The following is a 27,041-nucleotide window of genomic DNA, read 5'->3' as shown; positions in this document are numbered from 1 at the left end:
ATTTTTTACTTTTATTTCAAAGGGAGTTTTACCTTTGTTAGTGTCTAGTCTATTGATATTTAATTTATCCATAAAAGCCATGAAAGAAGATAAATCAGAAATTCTGATCAAGATGGCGTTGTAAACAGATGCTTTAGTACCTGTTTCACTTCTCACTCATTGGCGTCATAGATAAAATGTAAAAAGAGAAAATTGAAGGAACAACTGGATTTAAAAAAAAGACATGCTTATGTCCAAGAAATGGAACAGAAAATGCCAAACTCTGTGTCGCTAAGTAGGCACTTGCAACCAGGAAGGAGTTTGGCTTGTTTGGGGTAATGGATTTGCAGGTGCTGCATTCATAGTGAGGTACTGGAGGCAGACTCACTGTTTGAACTTATGCACATATCCTTATGCAGGAGGCTGAAAATAGTCTCTCTATTTGTTACCCAAGGCTGTGTCTTACTGGAGGTGGTAGGAGGGCAGGGTGGTAAGAGGGAACAGGGACCTGAAAACTGCCATTTGCTGGCTTGGAGACTTGATTGAGTGGTAGGAATTCTAACTGCCAGTCTGGTATCTGGTTCAGAACAGACTGAGTTCTGAGCCCTGAAGCTTGAGGAAGAGGGAAAGGATATAGCCTATTCAGAATAACATTGCAAATTCCCAAATTAAAAAATATAAGAAGGATCATATTGCAATATATAAATGTTTTTCTGTTCAATTTTGTTTTTGTCTTCTGCCTTTTTTTTCTAGTGAATTGTCTTTTATTGATCTGGAGGAATTCTTAAATAGTCTTGATACTTATCATTTGTTGATTTGAATTATTGGAAATATCTTCTCAGTCTGAGGCTTTTCTTTCTTTTTTAAATGGGACCTTTTGATGAACAGATGTTCTGAATTCTAAGCAGAATTTATCAATTTTTCCTTGTATTGTTTATACCTTGTTAAGAAATCTGACTCTACCATAAAAATAGGCTTTATTGTTTTGTTAGGCATGTAAATATTGTAACATTAAAGTCATTAATCTACCTGGAATTGGTTGTTGATGATGTGAGGTGGATTCCAATTTACTTTTTAAAATTTTTTTGGGGGGGCGGGGAGGTGATTATACAGTAGTTTTAGTAACTACTTCATTCTTTTTTTAAAAATATATATTTTATTGATTTCTTTACAGAGAGGAAGGGAGAAGGAGAGGGATAGAGAGTTAGAAACATCGATGAGAGAGAAATATCAATTCAGCTACTTCCTACACACTCCCCACTGGGGATGTGCCCGCAACCAAGGTACATGCCCTACATGCCCTTGACCGGAATCGAACCTGGGACCCTTGAGTCCGCAGGCTGATGCTCTATTCACTGAGCCTAACCAGTCAGGGCTTCATTCTTCATTGAATAATATTTCCAGGACAGTTTTAGGTAGAAGAATCAACAGTATGTCTGTCCCTGTTTTGTTCCTTATTTTAAAGGAATGCATCTAAGTTTCACCATTGAATACAATGTTTAGATTTGTTTTACCCTTTAAGGAAGTTTCTTTTTGTCCTAATTTTCAGAAAGGGTTTGAAAACTTGCTTGGGTGTTGAATTTTATTAAATGCTTTTTCTTTACCTCCTGAAATGATTCTGTAGTTTTTCTCCTTGAATCTGTTAACATTTAACTACTCTTAACATTCCTAGGATAAATCTAACTTGTCTATGATATATTATCTTTTTAACACATTGCCAGATTATTAGCTCATAAATTTATAGGTTTGTATGCAAGCCACTGCTTAATGTAAATTTTTTGAAACTTTACAGCAGAACTCAAAGGTCCACATACTAAGCAAGAACCTCTCCAAGTAAGAGGTAAATATATTTTAAATCCTATTTTTTGTTATGATGTTTTGAATTAAATATATAAAATTAGTTTATATAGAGGTCTTTATAGTTATTTTATCACTAGAGGCCCGGTGCACTGGTGGGGTCCCTCAGCCTGGCTTGCACCCTCTTGCAATCCAGGACCCCTTGGGGAATGTTGGACTGCCGGTTTTGGCCCAATCCCCACAGGCCAGGCTGAGGGACCCCATTGGTGCACGAATCTGTGCACCAGGTCTCTAGTATGCATATAACATACTAGGATAAATCTAACTTGTCTATGATATATTATCTTTTTAACACATTGCCAGATTAGTATGGTTAATCTCTATGGTTAACCATTAGTATGGTTAATCTAGTATGATTAATCTCTTCCCGTCCTCCCCACTTCCCTCTTCCCTCTGAGATTAATCAGTCTGTTCCATGTTTTCATGCCTGTGCATTGAGTGTCTGTCCCCTGTTGGTCAGTGCATGTAATAGCTACTGGTTGAAAGTTCGCTCAGGCTTTTATAGCTTCTTCTATATATATAAAAGGCTAATATGCAAAGTGCCCCCTTGGGAGGTCAACCAGGAGATCGGGAGTTTGCTCACTCGCTATGACATGCACTGACCACCAGGGGGCGGCACGGAAGGAAGGGAGGCCCTGGCTGGCAGCTGGAAGGCCCAGATCGGCCCTGATCGTGGCCAGGCCTAAGGAACCTACCCATGCACGAATTTTGTGCAACCAGGCCTCTATTACATAAATGAGGGCTAGGGTTAGGGTTATTGACCATAAGGATTTAGTATCTGATTTATAAGCTAATTTTCTACTGAAGTTTACTTTGCATTTTCGTCACAAATTTTGTGGTAATTGTTTTTTTCAAAAGCCCAAGGAAAAGAGTAATGGCAAATAAAGATTATCAATTACTTTACCATTTTAGAAAAGTAAGGTGATTAAAGAACAAAACAAGAGGTCAACACCTTTCAGCTTCAACTTTTTCAAATCTAGGTAGAGATTGGACATTTTTGTCTGACTTTCTTTTCTAGGAATAATTGCAGCTCTGTTCTTTATAATGAGCTATGACTCCCATTTCCAAATCAGTATGTTTCACTGAGGCAGTAACTCTGTGATTAGGAGCACTATGGCTTTGGAGTCAGACAAAACTGGATTCAATTTATGGCCCCAGCATGTGCCAACTGTATGGCTTTGGGCAATGTACCTGACTTCTCTAAGTCATAGTTTTCTCCTCTGTAATATGGTGCTAAAAATGGAATTTCTTTAATAGGATAATTTTGAAGGTGATACATACTAGTAGTGTGCAGTTACAAATAAGAATAATTAATATTATGATAGCAGTCATTATCATTAATAATCTGGGCCAGGACAGGCCAACAGGGATTTCTAGCTACTTTGAAGAAATTTTACAAAAGTAATTAAAAAAAACCCAACTAATCATTTAAAAGGGAGATGTAATTCCCCTCTCTGCTCCAGAGGACCTCATCTGGATTTTGAGTTTGAGGGTTATTGGAGAAAGGCAGTTCAGAGACTTGAACTCATTTAAAAAGAAACTTGAACTTCTTTATATATTGGTTTTTTCAAATAAGGTTTTGATTTTTATATTGAACTTTATTTTTGAAATGTTCTTAAGTATTTTTTGTACATTTGATTTTAAGAGTTCATGTGTTATTTTAAGAGTCTTTTTACCTACTGCAGTGATACATAGTTTTAGTCTTAATTTGCTCTTTGAACTTGAAAGTAGAACAGAAAATTTATGAATTAATAGATATAAGACTAGAATGTGAAGTGACTAGGTGACAATTTGTAACAGAACATACAAGTTTCTTCTGTTGTTTTTCTCTTGCTCTTTAGATATTTGCTTATATTATTTATATTGTGACCAAAAGTCCACTTTATAATAGGACTTATCAACATAGATCAATGTTATTGATGTGTCTGGCTTTTTTATGAACATTTGACCCTTGATAGGTAAATAATTTAATAGAAGGTAGTACTTTACTTATAATCTATAATAAACTTTATAATTTTTAACTGATAAAAATGTACCTTTTGTTTACTCAGCTTTGTTGCATTATGTGAAACAGTCCAGTGGCTTTCAAACATATAGAGATTATTTAACTGTAGCAAAAGTGTTCACAAAAAGTACTTGTTCTTAATTTTATGCAGTACTCTTTGATTGCTTCTTATTTTCATGTTTTATAAAGTGCTGGTTTTACTCCACAGTTTTAAAAACACTGAACTAGCCAGTAATTTTTAACTGAAGCTTAAAATCATTTTCATTTAGAACCTAAGCAATTTAAATTGTGTTAATACAATTTAAACCAACAAGTGATATATACAAGGTGTCCATTATGGCATTTTGGCATCAGTTATAGATGAACTATGGAAATAAAACCTAGATGGCTACAAATATTCCATTCTATTCTGCACTTGGAGAATATTTTTTTCTGATGTCATTCAGTGCATCAGGAAAAAGATTGATATTTTATGGAATTCATTAGTGAAGCCTCAGTTTATGTTAATATTTAAGTATGACTTTTGTTGTGCATACTTTTGTTTTCCTATGTTTTTTGGTTTTAGTCAAAGCAGTCCTTAAGAAGAGGGAGTATGGACCAAAGTATACTCAGAATAATTTCATCACTGGAGTCAGAGCAATAAATGAGTTCTGCCTTAAATCCAGGTACAGTTATTATTTTTAAAGAGTAGTTTTACCTATCTAATGTAAATAACCATTTATTTCTTAGAATGTGTTTCCTGTCACCTTCCATCCATGTGGAAACTTTCCCATAGCTTCTTCCTAAATTAAATATGTTTAGCCCTAGCTGGTTTGGCTCAGTGGATAGAGTGTCAGCCTGCAGACTTAAGGGTCCCAGGTTCAATTCTGGCCAAGGGCACATGCCTGGGCTGTGGGCTCAATCCCCCCCAGTAGGGGGCGTGCAGGAGGTATCCAATCAATGATTCTCTCTCATTATTGATGTTTCTATCTCTCTCTCTCTCTCTCTCTCTCCCTTCCTCTCTGAAATCAATAAAAAAGTATATATTAAAAAAACAAAAAAAGAAATATGTTTATTCAGTTAAAAAAAATGTTAAAATTATTTGTTAACAATATTGAATTCTGCTCCAGCATAAGCAATTTCAGGCTTTCTGGGCTTCTTAAATTCAAAAAGGCAAGTTTTTCAAAACCTCTGTGTCACACAAGATCATAGGAGTTTTATTGTTATGTTCACATGTGTCAGAATTATTAACAATATAAGATTATTTACTAATTTTCTTGCAGTCATTGAGATTTATGGAAATTATATTTGTCACATATTTTTAAATTTTCCCTCCCTTTATGTGTTTACCTAGAAAAGTCATATTTATATGGAAGATTTCTTGGCTTTTCAGAGCTATCAGATGTGATCTACTCTTTTTTCCCCCCTCTCCCTCATGGTCATTCTCTATGGTATAGTATCGAGAAATAGGGAATCCAACAATCTGCTTTATAACTTATACAACTAACAAAATAATAATCAATTATAACATTGTTATAAAAATATATTCTGTTTCACGTAGAGTATTTCATTTAGTTCTCCAAAAATTTTGGGAATTAAGTAGGTTAGGTATTGCTGTCTCCACATTATAGGCCAGGAAACATAATAAAGATGTTAGTGATGACCCAGCTTATTTAGTGAGTCAGTGACAGAGAGGAAACTAGAATAATCTTTTGGTAGCTGGTCCACACTGTCTTACCTATGTGTGATAGTTGGTTGTTGATATTTTTAAACTCCAGGTTAAGTTTCTAGAACTTAGTAATAGTCCATCGTCACCACATTTTAATTTATAGGTCTTTTCATTGCCATTACAGAATTTTCTTAGGAACACCAATAATCAAATATTGAATGACTATTTAGTTGTCACTTGATGAATATATAACCTTTTTGGAATATAAGAGAAGGGACAATTATTAAATAGCATGAAATTGACATATAAACCTTTGTGACTTGCTACCTTTGAATGGTACTAACACCTAGTATTAATCTGGATGTAAACAAATAGGGCTGTAAAATTTAAATTCTTAAATAAAGGGATGATACTCTAATCCATGTTCTTTCTAGTTTTCACATTTTTTTTTTTATGCATGAGACATTGCAGCGTTGCGTCCATAGCAGATAAAATCTAAGCACTTAGGAAGGAACTTAATCTCTACATTGAACATCAGGAATATTTCCCTTTCTTCCTCTCTCTCCTCTCTTTCCCCTCCCTGCAACCCCTCCCTCCCCCCTTCCTTCCACACTCAAGGATGTGTTTAGAAGGAGGGAGGGAGAGGCAGACACATCAGTTGGTTGCCTCCTGTTTGTGCCCTGACTGGGGATCAAACCCACAACCTAGGTATGTGCACTGGCCAGGAATTGAGCCTGAAACTTTTTGGTGCACAGGATGACGCTCCAACCAATTGAGTTACCCAGCCAGGGCAAAAATAATTGTTTCTTCACTGTCTCTAAACCAGTTTTTGTGTACAAAGTGCAATCTTTATAAACTGATCTTTAAATGCTATGCCGATCTATAGTCTTTTAAGATGAGGATCAATGTAGTGGTTTTTATCTGCTCTTAATAATTCCTTTAAGTACATAAACTGTATGAATATTGCCTGAATAAATTTAACATGTTTATTTCTTTAGTGATCTGGAACAACTTCGAAAAATCAGACAACGAAGTCCCCATGAAGATACTGAATCCTTTACTGTATACTTGAGATCAGATGTGGAGGCAAAGTAAGAACATAGTTCTTTTAGAATAAAAGTACAGGCTGAAATTGGGATTAATAAAAACACATCTTAGATTCAGAATTTTTTAAAGGATATATTTTATTTTTTTAAAGGTAGACTTTTTATATTTGTAAATTTTTCTGGGAATTACTAGTATATACTACTTAACTAAAAATATGTTGTAATTTATAAGAAAATTTGCTGTTGAATTTACTATTTTGTTTAGATTTAGTTTAGAAAAGTTTCTTAAGTGCTTTATATTTTTTTCTAAAGGACCTTATGTATTGCTGTAAGGTCCTCATATGTTATTTAGATGGTTCATCTAGATTTAAATATGATTACAATAAAGTCATTAAAATTGTTCATTGTTGGTTATATGTTCATGCATAGATCTTTGGAAGTTTGGGGAAGCCCTGAAGCTCTTGCCAGAGAGAAAAAACTGCGTAAAAAAGCAGAAATAGAATACAGAGAAAGTAAGTATATTCAATTTAAAGCTATTGCAGGTTCATTTCCAGACCACCACAGTATTTTTGCTGGTGGTGGTGAGGCGCGGGGTTGCCTTCAGTTTCTGAAATAAACCATTTGTGAAGCACAGTAAAGCAAAGTTCAATAAAACGAGATGTGCCTGTAACTGGTAGGTAAGAATAGTGCCTGTAATTATGTACTCCCTGATGGTTGCATAATTTTGGCTTTGGCTCTTTTGGTTGTAGCAAATAGCAATATCCACTTGGGATTCAATTATTTTATAAAAAAAAATACCTATTTTTTTTCTCCTCTGTAGCTTTTTAAAGATGATGAGAGGAAGTGAAGTTAATTTATGGTTTCCATAAGACATGAATATTAAAACCAATGGTCTAATTTGAAGATTATGCTTGTTTTAGAAGTGATAGAATAGATGGTGCTTTTGTAGAGAAAAGTCTGTTAATTCAGCTACCACATTTCTACTTTAATTAATTAAATCAGCAGATATTTATCGAACACCTATGAACTGGAAACTGCATGGTGCTTGAGATTTAGATGTACATAAGACTCTTAGGGAATTTAACAACCCAATGGTTTAGTGACAAAACCACCTTGATAGAATTTATATAATATAAAATAGATTTCAGATAATTATTTTATTTACATATATATGTACTTATAATGACGTGATGCATACCTGTGATTTTAAAAAGGATACAAAAACGTGAAGAGGTCACCTTTTATTTCTTCTAGTAGCTGTCATTTTTCTTCCTAGACATAACTGTTGTTGACATTTCTTTGTGTAAATAAACCATCAAATAAATATAAAGCATGTACATGATTCCAAAGTCACATCTTACAAAATATTTCAGAGAAATTTAGCTTCCATCTGAGACCTTTCCACCCTTTCTCTCACATAGGTAACCACTTAAAAAGTTAGTCTTAGGGTTATTTTTTTATTTTTAAACATATAAAATAGTATAGGTACATGCATATATTACATACAAAATATAATAAAATAACCACCTCCCTTTCATACATAAGACAACTAAACATACTTTCTGCCCTTGCTTTTTTTCATTTGAGAGTATGTCCCAGGGAGCATTCTATATTAATAAATAGAGACTTTTCTTTGTTTCTTTTATAGTACTCCATTTTGGTGGGTATACCATAAGTTTATTTAGTCATTCTCCTATAAGTTGTTTCTGGTCTTTTGATATTTCAAATAGTGATACCATGAATAGCTTTGTGCATATATTAAAGAAAATATTTAAAGTAACAAAATTTGAGGAAACACGCTAATAGAAAAATATTTCATCCTATATTTTTAAACTTGGAGTTAAAAGTGAACAATTGGTTCTTATATCAAGCTTAAATAACTCATTAATTTTAGGTAATTTTAAGAGCATCTTATCAGACTGCCTTTATCTCATTGCAAATCCAGATTTCTCCCTGCCTTTGTTTTTATTGTGATTAAAAAATGCAACATAGAATTCATCATTTTAACAATTTTTAAGTGTAAGTTCAGACGTGTTAAGTATATTCACATTGTTATAAAACAGATCTCCAGAAAGTTTTCTTTTCCAGAACTTTTTCATCTTACAAAACAAACTATACTTGTTAAACAAGAACTCCCCTTTTCCTCTCCCCCATCCCCTGATAGCCACTATTCTACTTTCTGTTTCTATGAATTTGACTACTGAAGATACCTCATATAAATGGAATCATACAGCATTTGTGTTTTTAAAAAATATGTTTTTATTAATTTCAGAGGTGAAGGGAGAGGGAGAGAGAGAAACATTAATGATGAGAGAGAATCATTGATCAGCTGCCTCCTGCACACCCCTTACTGGGGATCGAGCCTACAATCTGGGCATGTTCCCTGACCGGGAATTGAACCCTCACCTCCTGGTTCATGGATCGATGCTCAACCACTGAGCAACACTGGCTGAACAGCATTTGTATTTTTGACTGAGTTACTTCATATAGTGTCCTCAGGGTTCCTTTTTAAGTCTGGATTTCCTTTTTAAGTCTGAGTAATATTCCATTATATGTACATACCACATTTTGTTTGCCCATTCATCCATGGACATTTTGGTTGCTTTTACTTCCTGGCTATTGTGAATAGTGCTGCTATGAACATAGGTGTGTAAATATCTCTTTGAGACCCTGCTTTAATTTGTTTTGGATATATATCTACAAATGGGGTTGCTAGATTACATGGTCATTTTTAATTTTTTAGGAACTTCCATATTGTTTTCCATTGCAGTTGTACCATTTTACAATCCCACCAGTGTACATAAGGTTTTCAGTTTCTCCACATCTTCGCCAACATTAGTTATTTTCTGTTTTTATTTTTTAAGGATAGTAGCCATTTTGAAGGGTGTGAGGTGATACTTCATTGTGGTTTTGATTTGCGTTTCTCTGATGACTAGTGATATGAACATCTTTTTATGTGCTTGTTGGCCATTTGCATATTATCTTTGGAAAAAAGACTTCAAATCCTTTGCACATTTTTTAATTTGGTTGCAAATCCAGATTTTTTTATAATAACCTGATGTTTTTGCTGGTAGCTAATGGAGCATTTGTAACATAGTCGTAAAGAGAATACTTGTGTTAATCTAAAATGTGACTGATAAGAATATGTATGAGCTAAATGTGTTTTGTAATTCTTTGCTTATAGGGTTATTTAGAAACCAAAGCATATTAAGAGAATATAGAGACTTCCTGGGAAACACCAAGGTAAGGACATCTTTCTGATAATGATATGTAGGTGTTGCAAGTGAAATTCTAGTGTTAGTTCATTGCGAAATACTAGCACATCTGTGGACCTAATTCAAGATTTTCTTGAGCACATTGTAATTTACAATCTATTTTTGCTTCTGTCTGTTTATTGAAATTTTAATCATTGGGACGTAAGTTCTCTTTAAATTCAGGACTGTGTTGTAAGCCTAAGATATAGTTAAGAGAGAAAACTATTTTCTCAGGTTTTTAGCAAGATTTAGCTCTCTCATATCCACTTTTAATTTTCTTTTCTCTTTTTAAAATATCTTTTTATTGATTTCCGAGAGAGAAAGAAACATCAATGATGGGAATCATTGATCACCTGCCTCCTGCACGTCCCCTGTGGAGATCGTGCCCACAACCGGGGCATGTGCCCTGAACTGAAATCAAACTGTGACTTCCTGGTTCATAGGTAGATGCTCAACCACTGAGCCACACTAGCTGGGCCACGTTTAATTTTCTTTGTCCCCTGTCCTAGTCATAACATTTATTTATTGTCTTTAATTAAATTAATTTTTATTGCATTTATTGGGGTGACACTGGTTAAGAAAGTTACAGGTTTCAGATGCATAATTCTACAGCATATCATAGGTATACTGTATTGTGTGTTCACCACCCCAAGTCAAGTTTCCATTCATTGCTATTTATCTCTACTATACCCTCCTCTACCTGTCCCCACTCCCAGCTTCCTGCCCCCCTAGTTACACATTTAAACTGCCAGTTCTCTGCTTATACTGAAGTTCAGCCCCTGGAGGGGAAAATTACACAGCTATTTGGATTGTTCTTTCTTTATTATATTAGTGGGCACTCAATATTATTTGACAGCCTTACTAAATTTTCAGAGTATATTCCCTTTTCCACTCTGAGATAGCTATTGAATTTCTTTTCCTCTTTCCAAATGTCCTACAGCCTCACTCTTTATTCTTCAACTGATGCCCTTGCTTTGTATTTCATTGACAAAAATAGATGTAATCTGATAAAAGTATCTCACTTTTTATCACCAAAGTTATTAACTTATCTATATGTGTGCCAGAATACTGTGTTTTCCTTTCTACTAGGAGGAAATTAATATTGGCACCTGTATAGAAAGTTTGCCTTTACTATTCTACCTCTTATTCTCTCCTGAACCCTTTTCAGTTGGGCTTTCATCTCCACTACCACACTGAAATGGAGTCACCAGCACCGCCAAAATGCCAAGTAGTCATGTGCAAAGTCAACTTTGCATTTACACTTAGCTTGGAGATATCTCCTATCAAGAAGTGAAATTCACCCTGGCTGGTATGGCTCAGTTGGTTGAGCATCATCCCTTGCACCGAGAGGTCTCCGGTTCAGTTCTGGTCAGGGCATATGCCCGGGTTTTGGGCTTGATCCAGGGGGCATGTAGGATTTTTCCCCTCTCTTTCTCCCTCTTGCTTTCTCTCTCTCTAAAATAAATAAAACCGTATTTTTTAAAAATTGAAAATACTTATTTTTTAAAAAACAACAACACGTGGAAGTCATATCTGGAGAAAGGCTAACTGTGCCAATTGTTTTCTTTTTTCTGAGTTATATTTGAGACATTGCTCCCTTCTTGAAAAATTTTGAAATTGCCAGTGATGAAATGCTCCCTCCCTCCCCGCATTTGTTACATTCACAACTGATTTTTATTCCTTTCTGAGCCCTGTGTTTCTGGCACTCCAGTGCTGCACTGAAGGTGTGGACTCTCTTCAGTGGCAGAACCTTCTGTGAACCAGTGTTTTCACTTCTGGGCTGTGACAGCTGCTGCCACTGCATGTTGCTGTGGAATAACAGGCTGGTGAGACTTGATCCTAGGAAAGATTTACTCCTTTCCTCCTATCTGTTTCACATGGAGGATCATCTTCAACAAATATTTGACTAGTAGCCGTTGACTTCTGAAATCTGTGTCACTCGAGGCCTTTTGAAGATTAGTACTTGTCAGCCTTGAAATGTTCTAGGTTTTGAATCAAATTTCTATCTACTACACCCTTTTTTGTAGTAATAGGATAAGACTTTAGTATTTAATTTCCCTCTACTGTTCCAATATTCCTGTTAGGAACACTTGCCCTCCTACTGAAGGTGGTGACACTTGGCCAGGCATGGAAGAGGATGAGTAAAACTGGATAGATTGCAGTGGAAGATGATGGCATTCTAGGGAGAGGAAAGAGCAAGAGAAAAAAAACACAGAAAGTATATATTCACAGAACAGCTAAAGAACATTTAACTCAAAAATATTTTCTCTGAATATGTTTCTCTACTTATTTCCTTTTATTTTGGTCTGTTTTGGAATTAAACACTTTATTATCACTTGAGGTCTTTGGTTTTTAGTGAGGAGGTAAATTAGAGCAGCACACTTGTTGGTTTGGGTCATTCTGTGCTTAAAAGTTAAAAAATGCTCAAGAAATAGAAAAATTTTAGAGTTGATTTCCATTCAGTATACTTTTATCACTTTATCCCTAGTGTTTTTTAAGTCCTCACCCAAGGATTTATTGATTTTTAGAGAGAGAGGTAGGAGGGGAGAGATAGAGAAGAGAGGTCAGTTGCCTTCTGGATCAAACCCGCAACCTAAGTATGTGCCTGACTGGGAATTAAATCTGCAACCTTTGGTATATGGGATGACTCTCAGCCAGCTGAGCCACCTGGCAAGAGCTATTTCTAGTTTTTTAAAAAAATATATGGTTTTATTGACTTTAGAGACAGAGGAAGGGAAAGGAAGAGAGAGAAACATTAATATAGGAAACTTTGGTTGCCTCCCTCTTGGACCCCTATCGGAGAGTGAACCTGAAACCTGGATATGTGCCCTGACCGGGATTCGAACTAGTGACCTTTTGGCGGATGGGAGGATGCTCAACCAACTGAGCCGCACTGGCCAGGGTCCTTTCTGGAAGTAGGCAGGAAGTCAGTTACAAGGAAACAAAATAAATAAATAAGGTTCTGGAATAGGACCTAGATGTCCTTTAGATTTCCATCTTCCCACTTTTTATAGAGGAAATTATGGAGGAACTGAATTAAATAAGTAAACCTAGTTGTTTAGAGCTATTGATAGAGGAGATACTTTCTGGTGTGTCAGAATCACTTATAAGCATAAAAATGCTTCTATAAATTTTTGAGATTTATAAAACATTGTTTTTCTTTTATAGCCACGTTCCAGAATGACATCAGTTTTTCTTAAGGGGCCAGGAAAAGTGGTGATGGTTGCCATTTGCATGTAAGTACTGAAAAATACTGATTTTAAAATAGACATACATTATTTTATGTATATATTCTTTTTGTTGTTTTTCCTACTGGTTTCAGAGAGGAAGGGAGAGGGAGAGAGAGATAAAAACATCAATGATGAGAGAGAATCATTGATGCGCTATCTCCTGCATCCCGCCTATTGGGGATCGAGCCAGCAACCCAGGATGTGCCCTTGACTGGAATCAAACCCGGGACCCTTTTGTCCACAGGCCGACGCTCTATCCACTGAGCCAAATTGGCTAGGGCAGTATATATTCTTTATTAGTCGGTATCTTAATAAAGAGAGGCTTACATTGTTTTAGGAGGAAGTTGGATGTCTTTGTTTTTGTAAGTTGATGGGGGAAGAGTCTATATATATATATATACCCATGCTTGTACTGTGTATATTTTTGATGTGGTTAAGATCCAAGAACAGTTGCTATCTGAAAATTCTTACTTTGATTGAAGTTGATAAGTCTTTTTTTTTAAAAGTTGAGATAGCCAAGGTTATTTTAGAGTAATTAAATCAACTTGGGTTATAGCTATCAAAGAGTATCTGCACTATTATTTTTCTCCCACTTACCTTGGTGTAGAACATAATTGGTATTTTTGCCATCTTTTGTCCTCTGTCTTCTTGATTCCTATTGTTTTGTTTATCTTTTTTCCATTCTGTTGAATAACCTATTTTAAAATATTTAAAAGCATTAATTTCATAAATCATTAGTTTGTTCTTTTATTTCCAAAATATATATAATATGTGAGTCAAGAATTATGATAGGGTCTGAAAATACAAATTTCTTATCTTCAAGGATTAGAGGGGCACTAAACTAGAGGAAGTCATTTACAATTATACAGAAAAGAGATGATGTTACACTAAACTAAGATAGTGGTAGTATGCATGAAGGATGGGGAGGCTTGGTTAGGTTCAGAAAGTACTTAGGAGGTATGGAAAAAGATGTTGCCCGTATTTCTGAACAATTCGATAGGTATTGCACCGTCACTGAGAGAAGGACACTGGAAGGAGGAGCGGGGTGGGAGCAAAGGAAATGTTGAGTTTCGAATTGGAGTTTTTATAGGACTCCCAAGTGGAGTTGGTCAAAGGATTAAATTTTTCTTTTTTGTCAGTAAAACTCTGTTAGTAATTAAAGTTTTTTCATCAGAGGAATGTATGTAATATATGTAAACTGCTTAGCGTTGTACCTGGTACATAATAAGTACTTCATAATTACCGTTAATATTTATTGGTCTGAAGCTTAGGAGGGAGATTTGGATTAGAGATTTAGGGTTGAGAGTTATTAGTATATAGGTAATAATTAAAGCCATAGAAGAATGTGTATAGTGTCAGGAAGAAAAAGCCCTCAGGAAAAAAACTTGATGAATGCTTGGGTAGAAGGAAAAGAGCATACTGGAGAAGAATAAGGAGCAAGGTAGGAAGAAAACCGGGAGCTTCATGGAAGCCAAGGAAGGCAGTGATTTAAGGAAATAGTGGCAACCCTGGCCAGTTGGTTGGAGCACAGTCCCATACACTGAAGGGTGGTGGGTTTGATTCCTAATGAGGGCACATGCCCAGGTTTCGGGTTTGATCACCCTTGGGGGCCGGGGGGGTACATGCAGGAGGCGCTTGTCTCTCTCTTTCTCTCCCTCTCTCTTCCTCTCTCTAAAATCAATGAAAAATATATCCTCGGGTGAAGATTAAATAAAAGAAGAAGAAAATAGTAGCAGAAGCTTCTGTGAGATTAAGAAAAATACTAAAATGTTTCTAAGAACTTTATAGCAAGAAATGGTTGGAGGTATTAGAGGTAGAAGCCATTATTTAGTGCATTGAAGACTGTACAAAGTGGAGAGAATGGAGAAACAGGAGCAGATATGCTTCTTTCAAGACATTATTTGAAGTGGAGGAAGGGGATGTACACTTTTCTCATTTATGAAATGAGGATGATATTATTTGTATAAAAGAATTTTAATAAAACATGGTAAATGACTAGTATAGTGCCTGAGATAAATCATGCTAGTCATTACTGTTGGAATCTGAGCAGCAGGCTTGCTCAGAGCTAACCATATTTATTTTAACATCTGTGGTCTAGTATGACTCAGAGACTGCTTGGTCTAGATTTGTCTTCATCTATTTAAGTAAACAGACCTTCACCAAAGTCTTGCCTTTTACACTGCTCTACTGGACAGTATTGATGCAGATCTTTTACCTACCGAAGACACATAATATCCTTTCTAATTTTATTTTTTCCAAATGTAGAACATCCTCTTTTCTTATCAGTTCTTAAAATGCACTTAATTTGCTTACACGCGTCATGCCTCTTCATTTGAATATTTAATACAAATTTGTATTTTTGAAATTTGTACTCTTGTTACCAGAAACATAGTACGTTTTTGAAGGCTAGAGATTCTTTTTAATTTCCTTTGAAACAATCTAGTATAGAGGTATAGATGGGTAGTTAAATAAGTTTTAGATGAATATTTTGTCTAAACCAATGCTAAATTGCTTTCTCTTTCTCTCCTAGCAATGGATTAAATTGCTTCTTTAAATTTCTTGCTTGGATTTATACGGGTTCAGCAAGTATGTTCTCCGAAGCTATACATTCTTTATCTGATACTTGTAATCAGGTGAGGGATAAAAGCTTTACTCTTATTAATTTTAAAGTAATTTTTTACTGCTTTAATCTAAAAGTTGGCCTGTTTTAAAAACTGAATAATTCCTATAGTTGGCATGTGGAAGAAAAAGAAAATTGTTTTACTTTTGAACAATGAAGCACATAGAAATATGATCATGGTATTTTAAAGCAGGTTTTTAGGCTTTAAGGACTTCCAACAGTGGAATATGAAGTGTAAGATTATCATTCACTAAGTGTTTGGGCAGAAGTTTTTATAGAAGAGATTCTTACTTAAGGTGGAAATTTATATCTAAACGTAAGTTCTTATGGTCAACGAATTTAAGAGCCATTGAATTTAAGTATTTTGAATAACTATGTAAATTATTCCCATCTGATCGATCTAATTTCACATTAGACTTGTACTTTGAATTCCTTTCCTGAATTTTCAAATGAAGAAAGATTTTTATAAAATTAAAATACCTTCTTTAATCCAAATTTTGAATACTGTAAACTTAAGCCTTTTTAAAGAACACAATAAAACTTTCTGCTTGTGTTATTATTTCACATTTTAAAGAATGTGTTGTTTTAAGAGAGTACCTTTTCAGTATTTATTTATTTATTCCACTATTATGTAAGAATGAATTTGTGAGAACTTACAATAAAAGACAGCAGGTTCAATAAGAATATTTAAGACAAAGTTAAAAATAATAAAATGGTAGGGAGTAGGGAGAGCCATCTTAACTAAAAATTAAACCCAAGAACTTGCCTAACTCACTGTCAAATAGATTAAAACCCTTTGCAAAAGTAAGGAAACAAGTCAGACATTTGCTATCAGTACTCACAAATCTTTCCCTTGAATTAAATTTTTTTGCAGTAAATATTTAATAACTTGTATCAATATAATATTTTCCCAGTTGGTTGTGGAGTGGAGAGAGAGGAGAGTGGTTGGGGAGAGATACATACCACATAATGTCTATTTTCTTAAAAGCTTATTTGGACTTACGAAAATTGAAATGCAAAAATATTTGTACATATGGGCAAGGAGATATGTACAGATGATTAGTTTCATTATTAGCTGTTATTATTAAAACATTAAAGATAGTTTTTCAGTGTCCATACTCTGAAAGACTATTCAAGGGTTTAAAAGAATGTGGTAATTATAGTGATGTATGTACTGTTCTGAAATGATAACATGATAAATTAAGGAAAAAAATCAAATTGTAAACCATTATGTAAAGAACCTTTGCTTCCCGCTATGATGAACTAAGGGGAACTGAACTTAGTCTTTTTCTGTAAACAACTAAAAAACTACATAAAATATATGAAACAATATTTTTAAACTTTGGACAATAGTCCATGATCCTGGATAAGACCATGATCCTGGAGAGAAAGAAAACAAATGAGTTGAACTCTGATCTCTCTGGCTTTTGTTGGAGGCACATGTGGGATGGTGTGTATAGTCGGAGATAATGGTCTCATTAAGCTGAGAAGGCAGAAATTAGAGTTTATCCAGTCTGAGGAGGCCAGCAATGACAAGGCAGAGTTCCACAGAGGGTCAGAGCTCTAAAGGATCAAATTGTAACTTAATTACCTGCCAGAACAGAACCCCACACTCTAGAAGGAAGACAACAAAATCCAGAAACTCAATATAACATTCATGGCATTCAGCATTCAATTAAAAACAAAAAAGAATTTGACATCCAAGAAGCAGAACATTTGACTTATAACCAGGAGAAAAATCAGTCAATAGAAACAGACTTAAATGACATATGATAAGGATGTTAAATGGCTATTATTCATGTATTGAAAGGAAAACATGTATATATTGATAAGAGAAATGGAAGATATAAAAAAGAGTGAAATGGAGCTTTTAGAGCTGAAAAATATGTCTGATATGAAAAATTCACTGTGTAGAGTTAAAAGCAGACACTATAGAAAAAACAATAAATCAACTTAAATATATGGCAGTAGAAAACATTCATACTGAGGGAAAAAGATTGAAAAAAATGAAGGTAGCTTCAGTGACCTGTGAGACAATATCAAGAGAATACAGTGGGGCCTTGACTTATGAGTTTAATTCGTTCCGTGACGGAGCTCGTAACTCAAATTACTCGTATGTCAAATCTTAAAGTGAACAAGTGAGAAACGTGATACTGGGCTGATGTTGTGGCGTTCACTGTGACGCTCGCTGCGCCAACTAGCGGTGGGGTATCTGAAGCTGGCTCGTAACCCGAATTTTAGCTCGCAACTCAAAGCAAAAAAATCGGCCGAGAGACGACTTGTATCTCGAAAAACTCGTTAGTTGGGACACTCGTAAGTCAAGACCCCACTGTACTATCAAACATTTAAGGAATAGGTAATGCCAATGTACAGACTTTCAAATATAGAGAAGAAGGAAATGCTTTTTAACTCCTCTAATAAGGTCAGCATAACCCTGATATCAAAACCTTACAAAGACGTTACAAGAAAGAAAAATGCAGACTAATATCCCTCAAGGAAATTGATGCAAAAATCCTTAAAATATAATTAAATTGAATCTAGCAATATACAAAAATAATAATATATCATAATCAAGTGAATATTATCCTAGGAATATAAAGTTAATTTAACATTCAAAATCAATAGGAATAGAAGGTTAACATGCAAAAATCATTTGCATTTCTACTATCAGCAAACAAAAGGCAAATTAAATTTTTAACAAATTTTATTTAAAATCATAAAACTAAATACCTAGGAGTAAATTTAATGAAAGATGTGCTAAACTTTTACAGTGAAAATTTAAAATGTGTCTGGGAGAAATTAAAAAGACTTAAAGAAATGGAGAGATATACCATGTTCATGAATTGGATGACATGACGTAATATGTCAAATCTCCTTAAATTGATCTATAGATTTAATATAACTGCAATCATCCCAGAAGACTTTTTTTGATAGAAATTGAAAACTAAATAAAGTCTAGAACTTACAATGGAAATACAAAGAACTCAGAATATTCAAAGCAGTTTTAAAGAAGAGAATTTGAAGGACTTCAAAATTTATAAAACTATAGTAATTAAGACAGTGAGATATTGGCCTAAGGATTGATAGACCATTGTAACTTAATAGAGGATCCAGCAACAGAATCACAGTTACATGTGGTCAATTGATTTTTGATAAAGGCCTCAAGGAATTGAATGAAGAAAGGAAACTCTCTAACAAGTGGCACTAGAAAGGTTTGGATAGCCTTATGGGAAAAAATCAAAGTACCTTGATCCCTGCCACAGATCATATAAAATTTGAGGTAGGTCATAGGCCCAAAGATAACAGCAAAAACTATGAGGATTCTCCTAGATATTGATTTATATGAATTTTTTGCACACTTTAGTTTGCCATGTATTAAGTGTTTAGAAAAAGAAGACAGTCAGTCCTTGCTCTGCTGTAAGCAGGTCATACACACAAAACAGCTACTAGTAGAAAAATATTCTAAGACAACATTTAAATAGTTGCATGATAGTATGGGGAAAAGCTTAAAAGATAAAAATGATCACAGAAGGGGAAATATTAATAATGCTTCTTAACCACTAGGTGCTAATAATATTCATTAATGCTATAAACCAAATAAATGTAGGTTATATATGTAGCATATATATGCACATATATACATATGTTGTGAATGAGCAGAGAAAGGTCTGGAAGGACATATCAAACATAACTAATGCAACCTTGCCTCTGGGGAAGAACAGGATTAGAGGATCTGTGATATTTTTATAAGAACTAATAAATATGGTTCAAATTTAGTTTATAGAATACTTGATATTTCTCTACTTTATTGCAGAGTCAACCTTAATATTAAAGATTTTAAAAATAATTGAATCCTCATTGACTTTCATAAACATAAACACACATACATATATACATAGTGTGAATTAATGAATACTTCAGTTTTAATGTACAGGCTTAAAAATTATATGTTCTTTATTTTTATTTTCTTAGTTTAATTCATTGAAAAGCCATTTGTTTTTAGGTAGTTTTAACCTTCTTTTCCTTTGGAGTCCAGTAGAAAAAACCGAAATTGTAATAGTCTGTATATTTAGGGTGGAATTTCCAGTATCAAAACTTAAAAATTCATGGTGTCATTTTTGCCATATTTATGTTAGGTGTTTTTTGTTTGTTTGTTTTTTTGTAAAGAAGTAAAATCTTATTTATAACTAGTCCTCCATCTTTATTTCCACCTTCCACATCCCTGATAATCACTGCTCTGTATAATTGATATGTAAAATTCCTGTGCATGGTTTTGCAGTTTTACTAGCAATGTATGTGTCCATAGACAATATATACTGTTTTAAAATTTGACACTTTTATTTGTACAGTTATACAATTCTTTATATATAAAGAAAAGATATTACACACACCACTAATCCTGCTTTTCTCCTCAGAGGTAAAAATATAGTTAAACGTGCATTTTTCTAGACCAGGGGGCCATTTGGATATTTATAACATCATTCGCAGGCCATATAAAATTATCAATTTAAAAATTAGCCTGCTATACTTCATCAAACATTTAATTAACTCACCCCCAATGCCTTGGCAGGGCCAGACCAACTGATTTTGTAGGCTGGACTTTCCCCACCCCTGTTCTAGACCTTTCCTTATGCTATACATTATATGTAGTTTTAAAAAACTACAAAACATAAGTTCTGTACTGTAAATACTGTTTCTAAATTCGCTTCTCCCCCTCTCCCCTTACACCTAATGGTATGTGTAGGAGCTTTTAGCATTCAGTACATAAAGCTCTATCCCAAATCCATTCTTTTAACTGTTGTAGAAGTAATTTATGGTTTTATTTTGCCATTCCTCAGTGATGGATTTGAGGTTGCTTTCAGATTTTTCATCTTTATAAGCAGTGGTGTTCTGAACCCCTTTGTGTTCATTTTTATTTCTCTCGGGTAAGTATTAGAAACCAGGTAGCTGGGCTGCTGGACATTGTATTTGTGTTTGTCATTTTCAGATTGCATCCTCCAGATTGGCTTTACCATGTTATACTCCTCCTTTGCTAGTGATTATTTATCTTTCTGCTTCTTCTCCATAGGGTTTACTGGCATTGGGCATCAGCAAGTCTATTCAAACACCAGATCCTAGTCATCCGTAAGGACATTGCCTTTCTCTTTTTTGTTTGTTTTGTGGCAAGTCATTGAAATAAAAGCAACTTAATTTTAGAAGCCTGCTGTTTCTGTACCTGCAGTTCATGTTAAAGATTTGGTTATTTCTTCCACTGAAGTATACTCACTGCTGTGTCAAAGTAAATTTAAGATATAATTTGAAAATAGAGTTTAAACTATTCATATGCTTTGTAACATGGCATAGCGATCTTGTACTTTTTATATTTGATAATTAAAAACAAAGCTCATATTTTGATCTTAGAGTTCTCTTTTATTTGGTCAAAGGAAACATATTTCATATTTCATACTGAGACAAACAGACCACTCTATCTAAAATCTTAGTAATAGCCCTAGGCAGTTTTGCTCAGTGGCTAGAGCATTAGCCTGTGGACCAAAGGGTCCCAGGTTAAATTCTGGTCAAGGACACATACCTTGGTTGCAGGCTTCCCAGCCGGGGCCATGGTTGGGGCTCATGCAGGAGGCAACCAATCGATGTGTTTCTCTCACATCGATGTTTCTCTTTCCCTCTCTCTTCTACTCTCCCTAAAAATCATTGGAAAAAATATCCTCAGGTGAGGATTAACAACAAAATAAATAAATAAATAATTTCGTTGTCTACATATGTAAATGAGAATGCAAGGCCCATGAGGACTGAGCTTTAAAAAATATAAATAAAATCTTAGCAATAACTCTTACTAAATTCATACTTAATCTACTTTAATCCTCCTGTTGTGATTTGGAAATAGCATTGTTAATATTTAAGATTATTTATTTGTAAAATGAGTATGCTTTTTAGAATATATTATTTTGAATTCTACCAGTTATTTGATACAGAGATGTTTTTTGTTGCTTCTAACATAACCAGAAAAAATTTTGAATTCTACATGCATCATTTTTAAAAAACACTCTTCAGTAGTAGAATTCAATGAATCTTAAGACAAAAAAAAAAAGCACTTTTATTGCTGTAAAGGAGTCTACCTCTATCCTTTATATAAATGCCTTTCTTTACTTGAAAGCAAGACACTACTGTTTTCTTTTTTTTTTTTTTAATCCTCACCTGAGGATATTTTTCCATTGATTTTTAGAGAGCGTGGAAGAGAGAGGGAAAGATAGAGAAATATCCATGTGAGAGAAACACATTGTTTCCTTCTGCACAAGCCCTGACCATGACCAGGGCCAGGGAGGAGCCTGCAACTAATCTATGTGCCCTTGACCAGAATTTAACCTGGGCCTCTTTTTTTTTAAAAAAAATATATTTTATTGATTTTTTTACAGAGAGGAAGGGAGAGAGATAGAGAGTTAGAAACATCGATGAGAGAGAAACATCGATCAGCTGCCTCCTGCACATCTCCTACTGGGGATATGCCCGCAACCAAGGCACATGCCCTTGACCGGAATTGAACCTGGGACCTTTCAGTCCGCAGGCCGACGCTCTATCCACTGAGCCAAACCGGTTTCGGCTAACCTGGGCCTCTTTAGTACGCAGGCTAACTCTCTATCCACTGAGCCAAACTAGCTAGGGCGGAACACTACTGTTTGTTTGTTTTTTTACAAATAATAACATTTTAAAAATATTATACTTCCTGAACAGCTTTGTTCACCAAAATTTTAAAACAGGATAAAATTTTAAAATTGTAGGTTATGAAGATTTCTTCTTAAGGTATTTTCAATAACCTACATTATTGCTGCCCAGTAGAATTTTCTACAAAATCTGTTCATTATGATAGTCACTAGCGACATGTGGCTATGGAGCACCTGAAATGTGGCTAGTGCAATTAAAGAACTACATTTAAAATTTTACTTAGTTTTAATTAAATAGTCTTATGTGGCTAATTATTTATTTTGGACAGTGCAGATCTACTGAATTAAAAATTTTAATAAGAACCTACAGATTTCTTGAAAATACATAATGAAAGTAATGCTATTTAATTTAGATCTTCATTTACTGTAACTTATATTTATCTCCAATATTACTTTGGTGGGGGAAATTTTTAGAAGCAAATAAATTTTTTAAATCAAGCTTGTAGAACATTATTCCATCTATAAACTAAGAATTCTGTATGTCAAGATTATATACTTACAACAGGAATTTAAAAATTGGTTTTTAATAAGAATTCTTGTTTAAATTTTCATCTGCCAAAAGGGTGCCATAGCATTTGGGTTTGGGAGTAAATTTCCTAGGAAATATTTTTATTTATTGAGTGGTTATTTTCCTTTTATAGTATGTCATATTTTTAACTTAGTATTTTATTGGTACATATAGAAATACAAAAGAATGCACATAAAGACCAAATATGCTTGAAAAAATAATTTAGATTTTATTTTTATTTTTATTTATTTTTAAATATATTTTATTGATTTTTTTACAGAGAGGAAGGGAGAGGGATAGAAAGTTAGAAACATCGATGAGAGAGAAACATCAATCAGCTGCCTCCTGCACACCTCCCACTGGGGATGTGCCCGCAACCAAGGTACATGCCCTTGACTGGAATTGAACCTGGGACCCTTCAGTCCGCAAGCCAACGCTCTATCCGCTGAGCCAAACCAGTTAGGGCTAATTTAGATTTTAAAAATTGTCATTAAAAACACCCAGAAAACTGAAGCTGTTAGTACTAATAATAGTAGTCAGTTGCTCTGTGTTAAACTATATAGAACCAGAAGCAAGTTCCCAGCATCAAATATGGGTAATATAAATCATCCATTGACTGTACAAGAAGATAAAAATAACCCAATCGGAAGCTGCATTACAAGGAAATTTAAATAATATCCTGCTCATTAAACATCTGATTGCGCCGAAACCGGTTTGGCTCAGTGGATAGAGCGTCGGCCTGTGGACTGAAAGGTCCCAGGTTCGATTCCAGTCAAGGGCATGTACCTTGGTTGCAGACACATCCCCAGTGGGGGGTGTGCAGGAGGCAGCTGATCGATGTTTCTCTCTCATCGGTGTTTCTAATTCTCTATCTCTCTCCCTTCCTCTCTGTAAAAAAATCAAAATATATTTTAAAAAAAACAAAAACAACAACAAAAAAGCATCTGATTGCACTTTTTAAAAAGATTAATTTTACCAGCATTTGTTGTGGTACATGATAGTAAAGTTCTAAATCAAAACAGACTGTATGGAAAAGGAATTAGCAGATACTTATACTAAATTGTATTCATTATATTTATGTATTTTTAAATATAAGTTTTAAGTTTTTTCCACTTTACATGTTGATTTTCTGATTAGATTTGAGTTTGGCACTTAAATATAAAACCATAACACCTTAATATTGTAAGAAGCTTTTTATTTTCATTATAGACATGTATTTTAAAAGGAAACCATTTGCATTTCTTGTAAACTATATTACCATTTTTACTTTCCAGGTATGGATTTTCAAATATGCGTTATATTGCTTCACTAATTAGTGGTGTTGGTATTTTCATGATGGGCGCAGGATTATCTTGGTACCATGGAATTATGGGATTGCTTCATCCTCAACCAATGGAATCCCTGCTCTGGGTAATTATTCCCCCCACCACCCCCCACCCCTCAGTTTTGAAGTTATATGAAATAGTATTTAATTATCGTGGAATACCTTTGTGATCTTGATGTTAAAGAACGGGACTAATATACCTTCTTGACTGTGTTATATAGTGTTATGTATCTGTAGTTGTATTTTTTAGAATATGGTTGAGCATGACTTCTAAATACATGATTCAGTGATGTTGAACAGGATCATCTTTGTAGGTACAGTTATAATATTGAGCAGTCCCATTAATTTTTCTAATTTCTGTTGAAAAATAAGAAGAAAGACTCCTGTTCACTTTTAGTCCCAAGAACAATTACCTATCAGTACTTAAAATATCCAGTCCCATGTAATAGTCATATGTTGAAATTGTTATAAAGTTAAAGCTTCTCATTTCCCTCATCCTGGTAAGCTACCGGTATACTGGAGGAATGGGGCAAGGGGAGCATAGTCACTGTATATGTTCTCCCTCCCCTAGGTTGCCTTCCGGCAGCATTGAAAATAGGGGACAAGAAAGTACTACCTTTTGGCATCAATGTCATTTTGCATCAGTTTCCTTTGTAGAGATTTAAAGCTGTTTTTTGGTTTTTGTTTTCTTCTGTCATGGGCACTTCAAGGAAATTATCCTGCTTTGGCAGTGCCCTTGATGAGCACAGTTGTGTTTATGTGGGCTAGTGGGTTTGGAGCTAAGAGTTGTAAAATCAGGCATGGACTACCTATGCAAGGCTTGAATAAATGGTATTGGCGCCTCATTTTGGAATGTGGGGTGCTTGTAACCTACTTTGTTCTCAACTGGAGTGCATCTCATTTTAATATCTTGTTACACCTATATACCTACATAATAATCACCCTATTAAACTAGGCTTTTTCTATAGTTCTTACTGATTAGTCTCTTACTATAATACATTTCAGATAATTAAAATGAATAAGGGTATTTCCTCCATTCTGCAGAGGTTTGACCATGTTATAATTATCTTATTGTCTTAGCATTCATCTAATTTGTACAATATTATTTTATAGAGCAAAGAAGTTAATTGCTATGGAGTTAGGGATTGATTATTAAATTTTCAATTGTGTGTATAAGTTTTAAAGCTTCTAGAAGCTCTTCTTTTAGTAACTAAATGCGGTTCTCAACCTGTGGGTCGCGACCCCTTTGGGGGTCGAATGACCCTTTCACAGGGGTCGCCTAAGACCATCGGAAAACACATATATAATTACATATTGTTTTTGTGATTAATCATTATGCTTTAATTATGTTCAATTTGTAACAATGAAAATACATCCTGCATATCAGATATTTACATTACGATTCATAACAGTAGCAAAATTACAGTTATGAAGTAGCAACGAAAATAATTTTATGGTTGGGGGTCACCACAACATGAGGAACTGTATTAAAGGGTCGCGGCATTAGGAAGGTTGAGAACAACTGCATTAGACTGTGACTGTTTGTTATAAAAAATAGATCCAGCACACCATAAACCAGCTTATATTTATTAGGTATTATTTTGGAATCTTGGTGGACATATGGTGTCTCCCTTTATTAAATCCTTTCTGGAAAGAGATAGAAGGATTTAAAACAATTACAAGGAAGTTTAGTTACTATGTTTCAGATTGGCAGCATGATTGAGTGGAAAGACTCTAGAATTGAAACTAAGAAGTCTGTGTTCTAATATATTTTTTTTTTTGGTGTGTGTGTTCTAATTCTTACTGTGGTATCATTTTTGTGTTCTCAAACAAATCACATAGCCTTTGGAAATCTGTTTCCTTAACAGAATTATGAAAGTGTTGAACAGGGTTCAAAATTTTCAACCTCTATTTTAGGGAAGCTTAGGGGCCCAAAAAAGGTAATGTTAGAAATTGTATAGATGATTGATTTGAATTTCATTTAAAAATTTTAAAAGTTTGTGTTGCTAGTTTAATTCTTTCTATATACCTTGGATTACAGTTACTGAGATCTTTATTTAATTCCAAGAATGTCCTGGGACTATAAGGAAAGTAGTGTTACCAAAAAAAATTACTGCTTATAGTTATCTTTTGGAATCAGAATTCAGAAAGGATTCTCTTTATATTGGCATCCAAACAAATCCAGAAGTTATTTGAGCATGGGAGTGGACCTTACTGCTTCTGGTATTCACAACCCCAGATTTCAAATAATTTGTGTTAATTTTGAACTTCAAAAATTTTATACTAATTAATACTTTAACCTTTTATATCATTAATTGAGCTTAGGTCATGGTATACATTCTGTAATGGTATAGTGCCTCATTCTGGAATGTGGGGTACTTATAACCTAGGACTTATATTATATATAGGGGTGGGCATGTATGGAAAATTAAATAATAATCTACGCTAATAAAAGAGAAAAATGGTAATTGGCGTACGGCGCTACCCTTTTCATTGGCTAATCAGGGCTATATGCAAATTAACTGCCAACTAAGATTGCCAGTTAACTGCCAACTAAGATTGGCAGTTAACTGCCAACAAGATGGCGGTTACTTTGCATATGTAGGCACAATGCAGGTAGGCGAAAGGGAAAGCAGAAGCCCCCTGCCACTGACAGTGATCGGAAACCCAGGGGGGAGCTAAGAGCTGGGGGGGCAGGGCAAAGGTGGCCCTGGGGCCGCCTTTGCCCTGCCCCCGAGCCATGATCGGAGAATCAGGCGCCTTTGCCGCCCTGGCCAGTGATAGCAGGAAGTAGGGGTGGAGCCAGCGATGGGAGCTGGGCACGGTCGAAGCTGGCAGTCCCGGGAGCTAG

General features: G+C 34.7%; 1 protein-coding gene across 2 annotated transcripts in view; it reads left to right on the top strand.

Annotated features, from left to right (window-relative positions):
• The window catches only part of SLC30A9 (solute carrier family 30 member 9), a 77,472-nt gene that overhangs the window by 19,956 nt on the left and 30,475 nt on the right, over positions 1–27,041 (top strand). The window contains exons 3-11 of one of the 2 annotated variants that reach the window (XM_081086549.1): positions 1,772–1,819; positions 4,407–4,506; positions 6,488–6,580; positions 6,965–7,047; positions 9,720–9,778; positions 12,958–13,025; positions 15,550–15,652; positions 20,708–20,763; positions 24,141–24,276. In XM_081086549.1, coding sequence (XP_080942675.1) covers positions 1,772–1,819; positions 4,407–4,506; positions 6,488–6,580; positions 6,965–7,047; positions 9,720–9,778; positions 12,958–13,025; positions 15,550–15,652; positions 20,708–20,763; positions 24,141–24,276 — 746 coding nt within the window. The remainder of the gene's footprint in view (positions 1–1,771; positions 1,820–4,406; positions 4,507–6,487; positions 6,581–6,964; positions 7,048–9,719; positions 9,779–12,957; positions 13,026–15,549; positions 15,653–20,707; positions 20,764–24,140; positions 24,277–27,041) is intronic. The other variant, XM_081086550.1, reaches the window with a different exon arrangement.

This window comes from Myotis nattereri (genome assembly GCF_964212035.1).
Source record: "Myotis nattereri genome assembly, chromosome: 1".
NCBI lineage: Eukaryota > Metazoa > Chordata > Mammalia > Chiroptera > Vespertilionidae > Myotis > Myotis nattereri.
The sequence above is the reverse complement of the archived record's forward strand: the minus strand, read 5'-3'. Positions and strand labels throughout refer to the sequence as shown.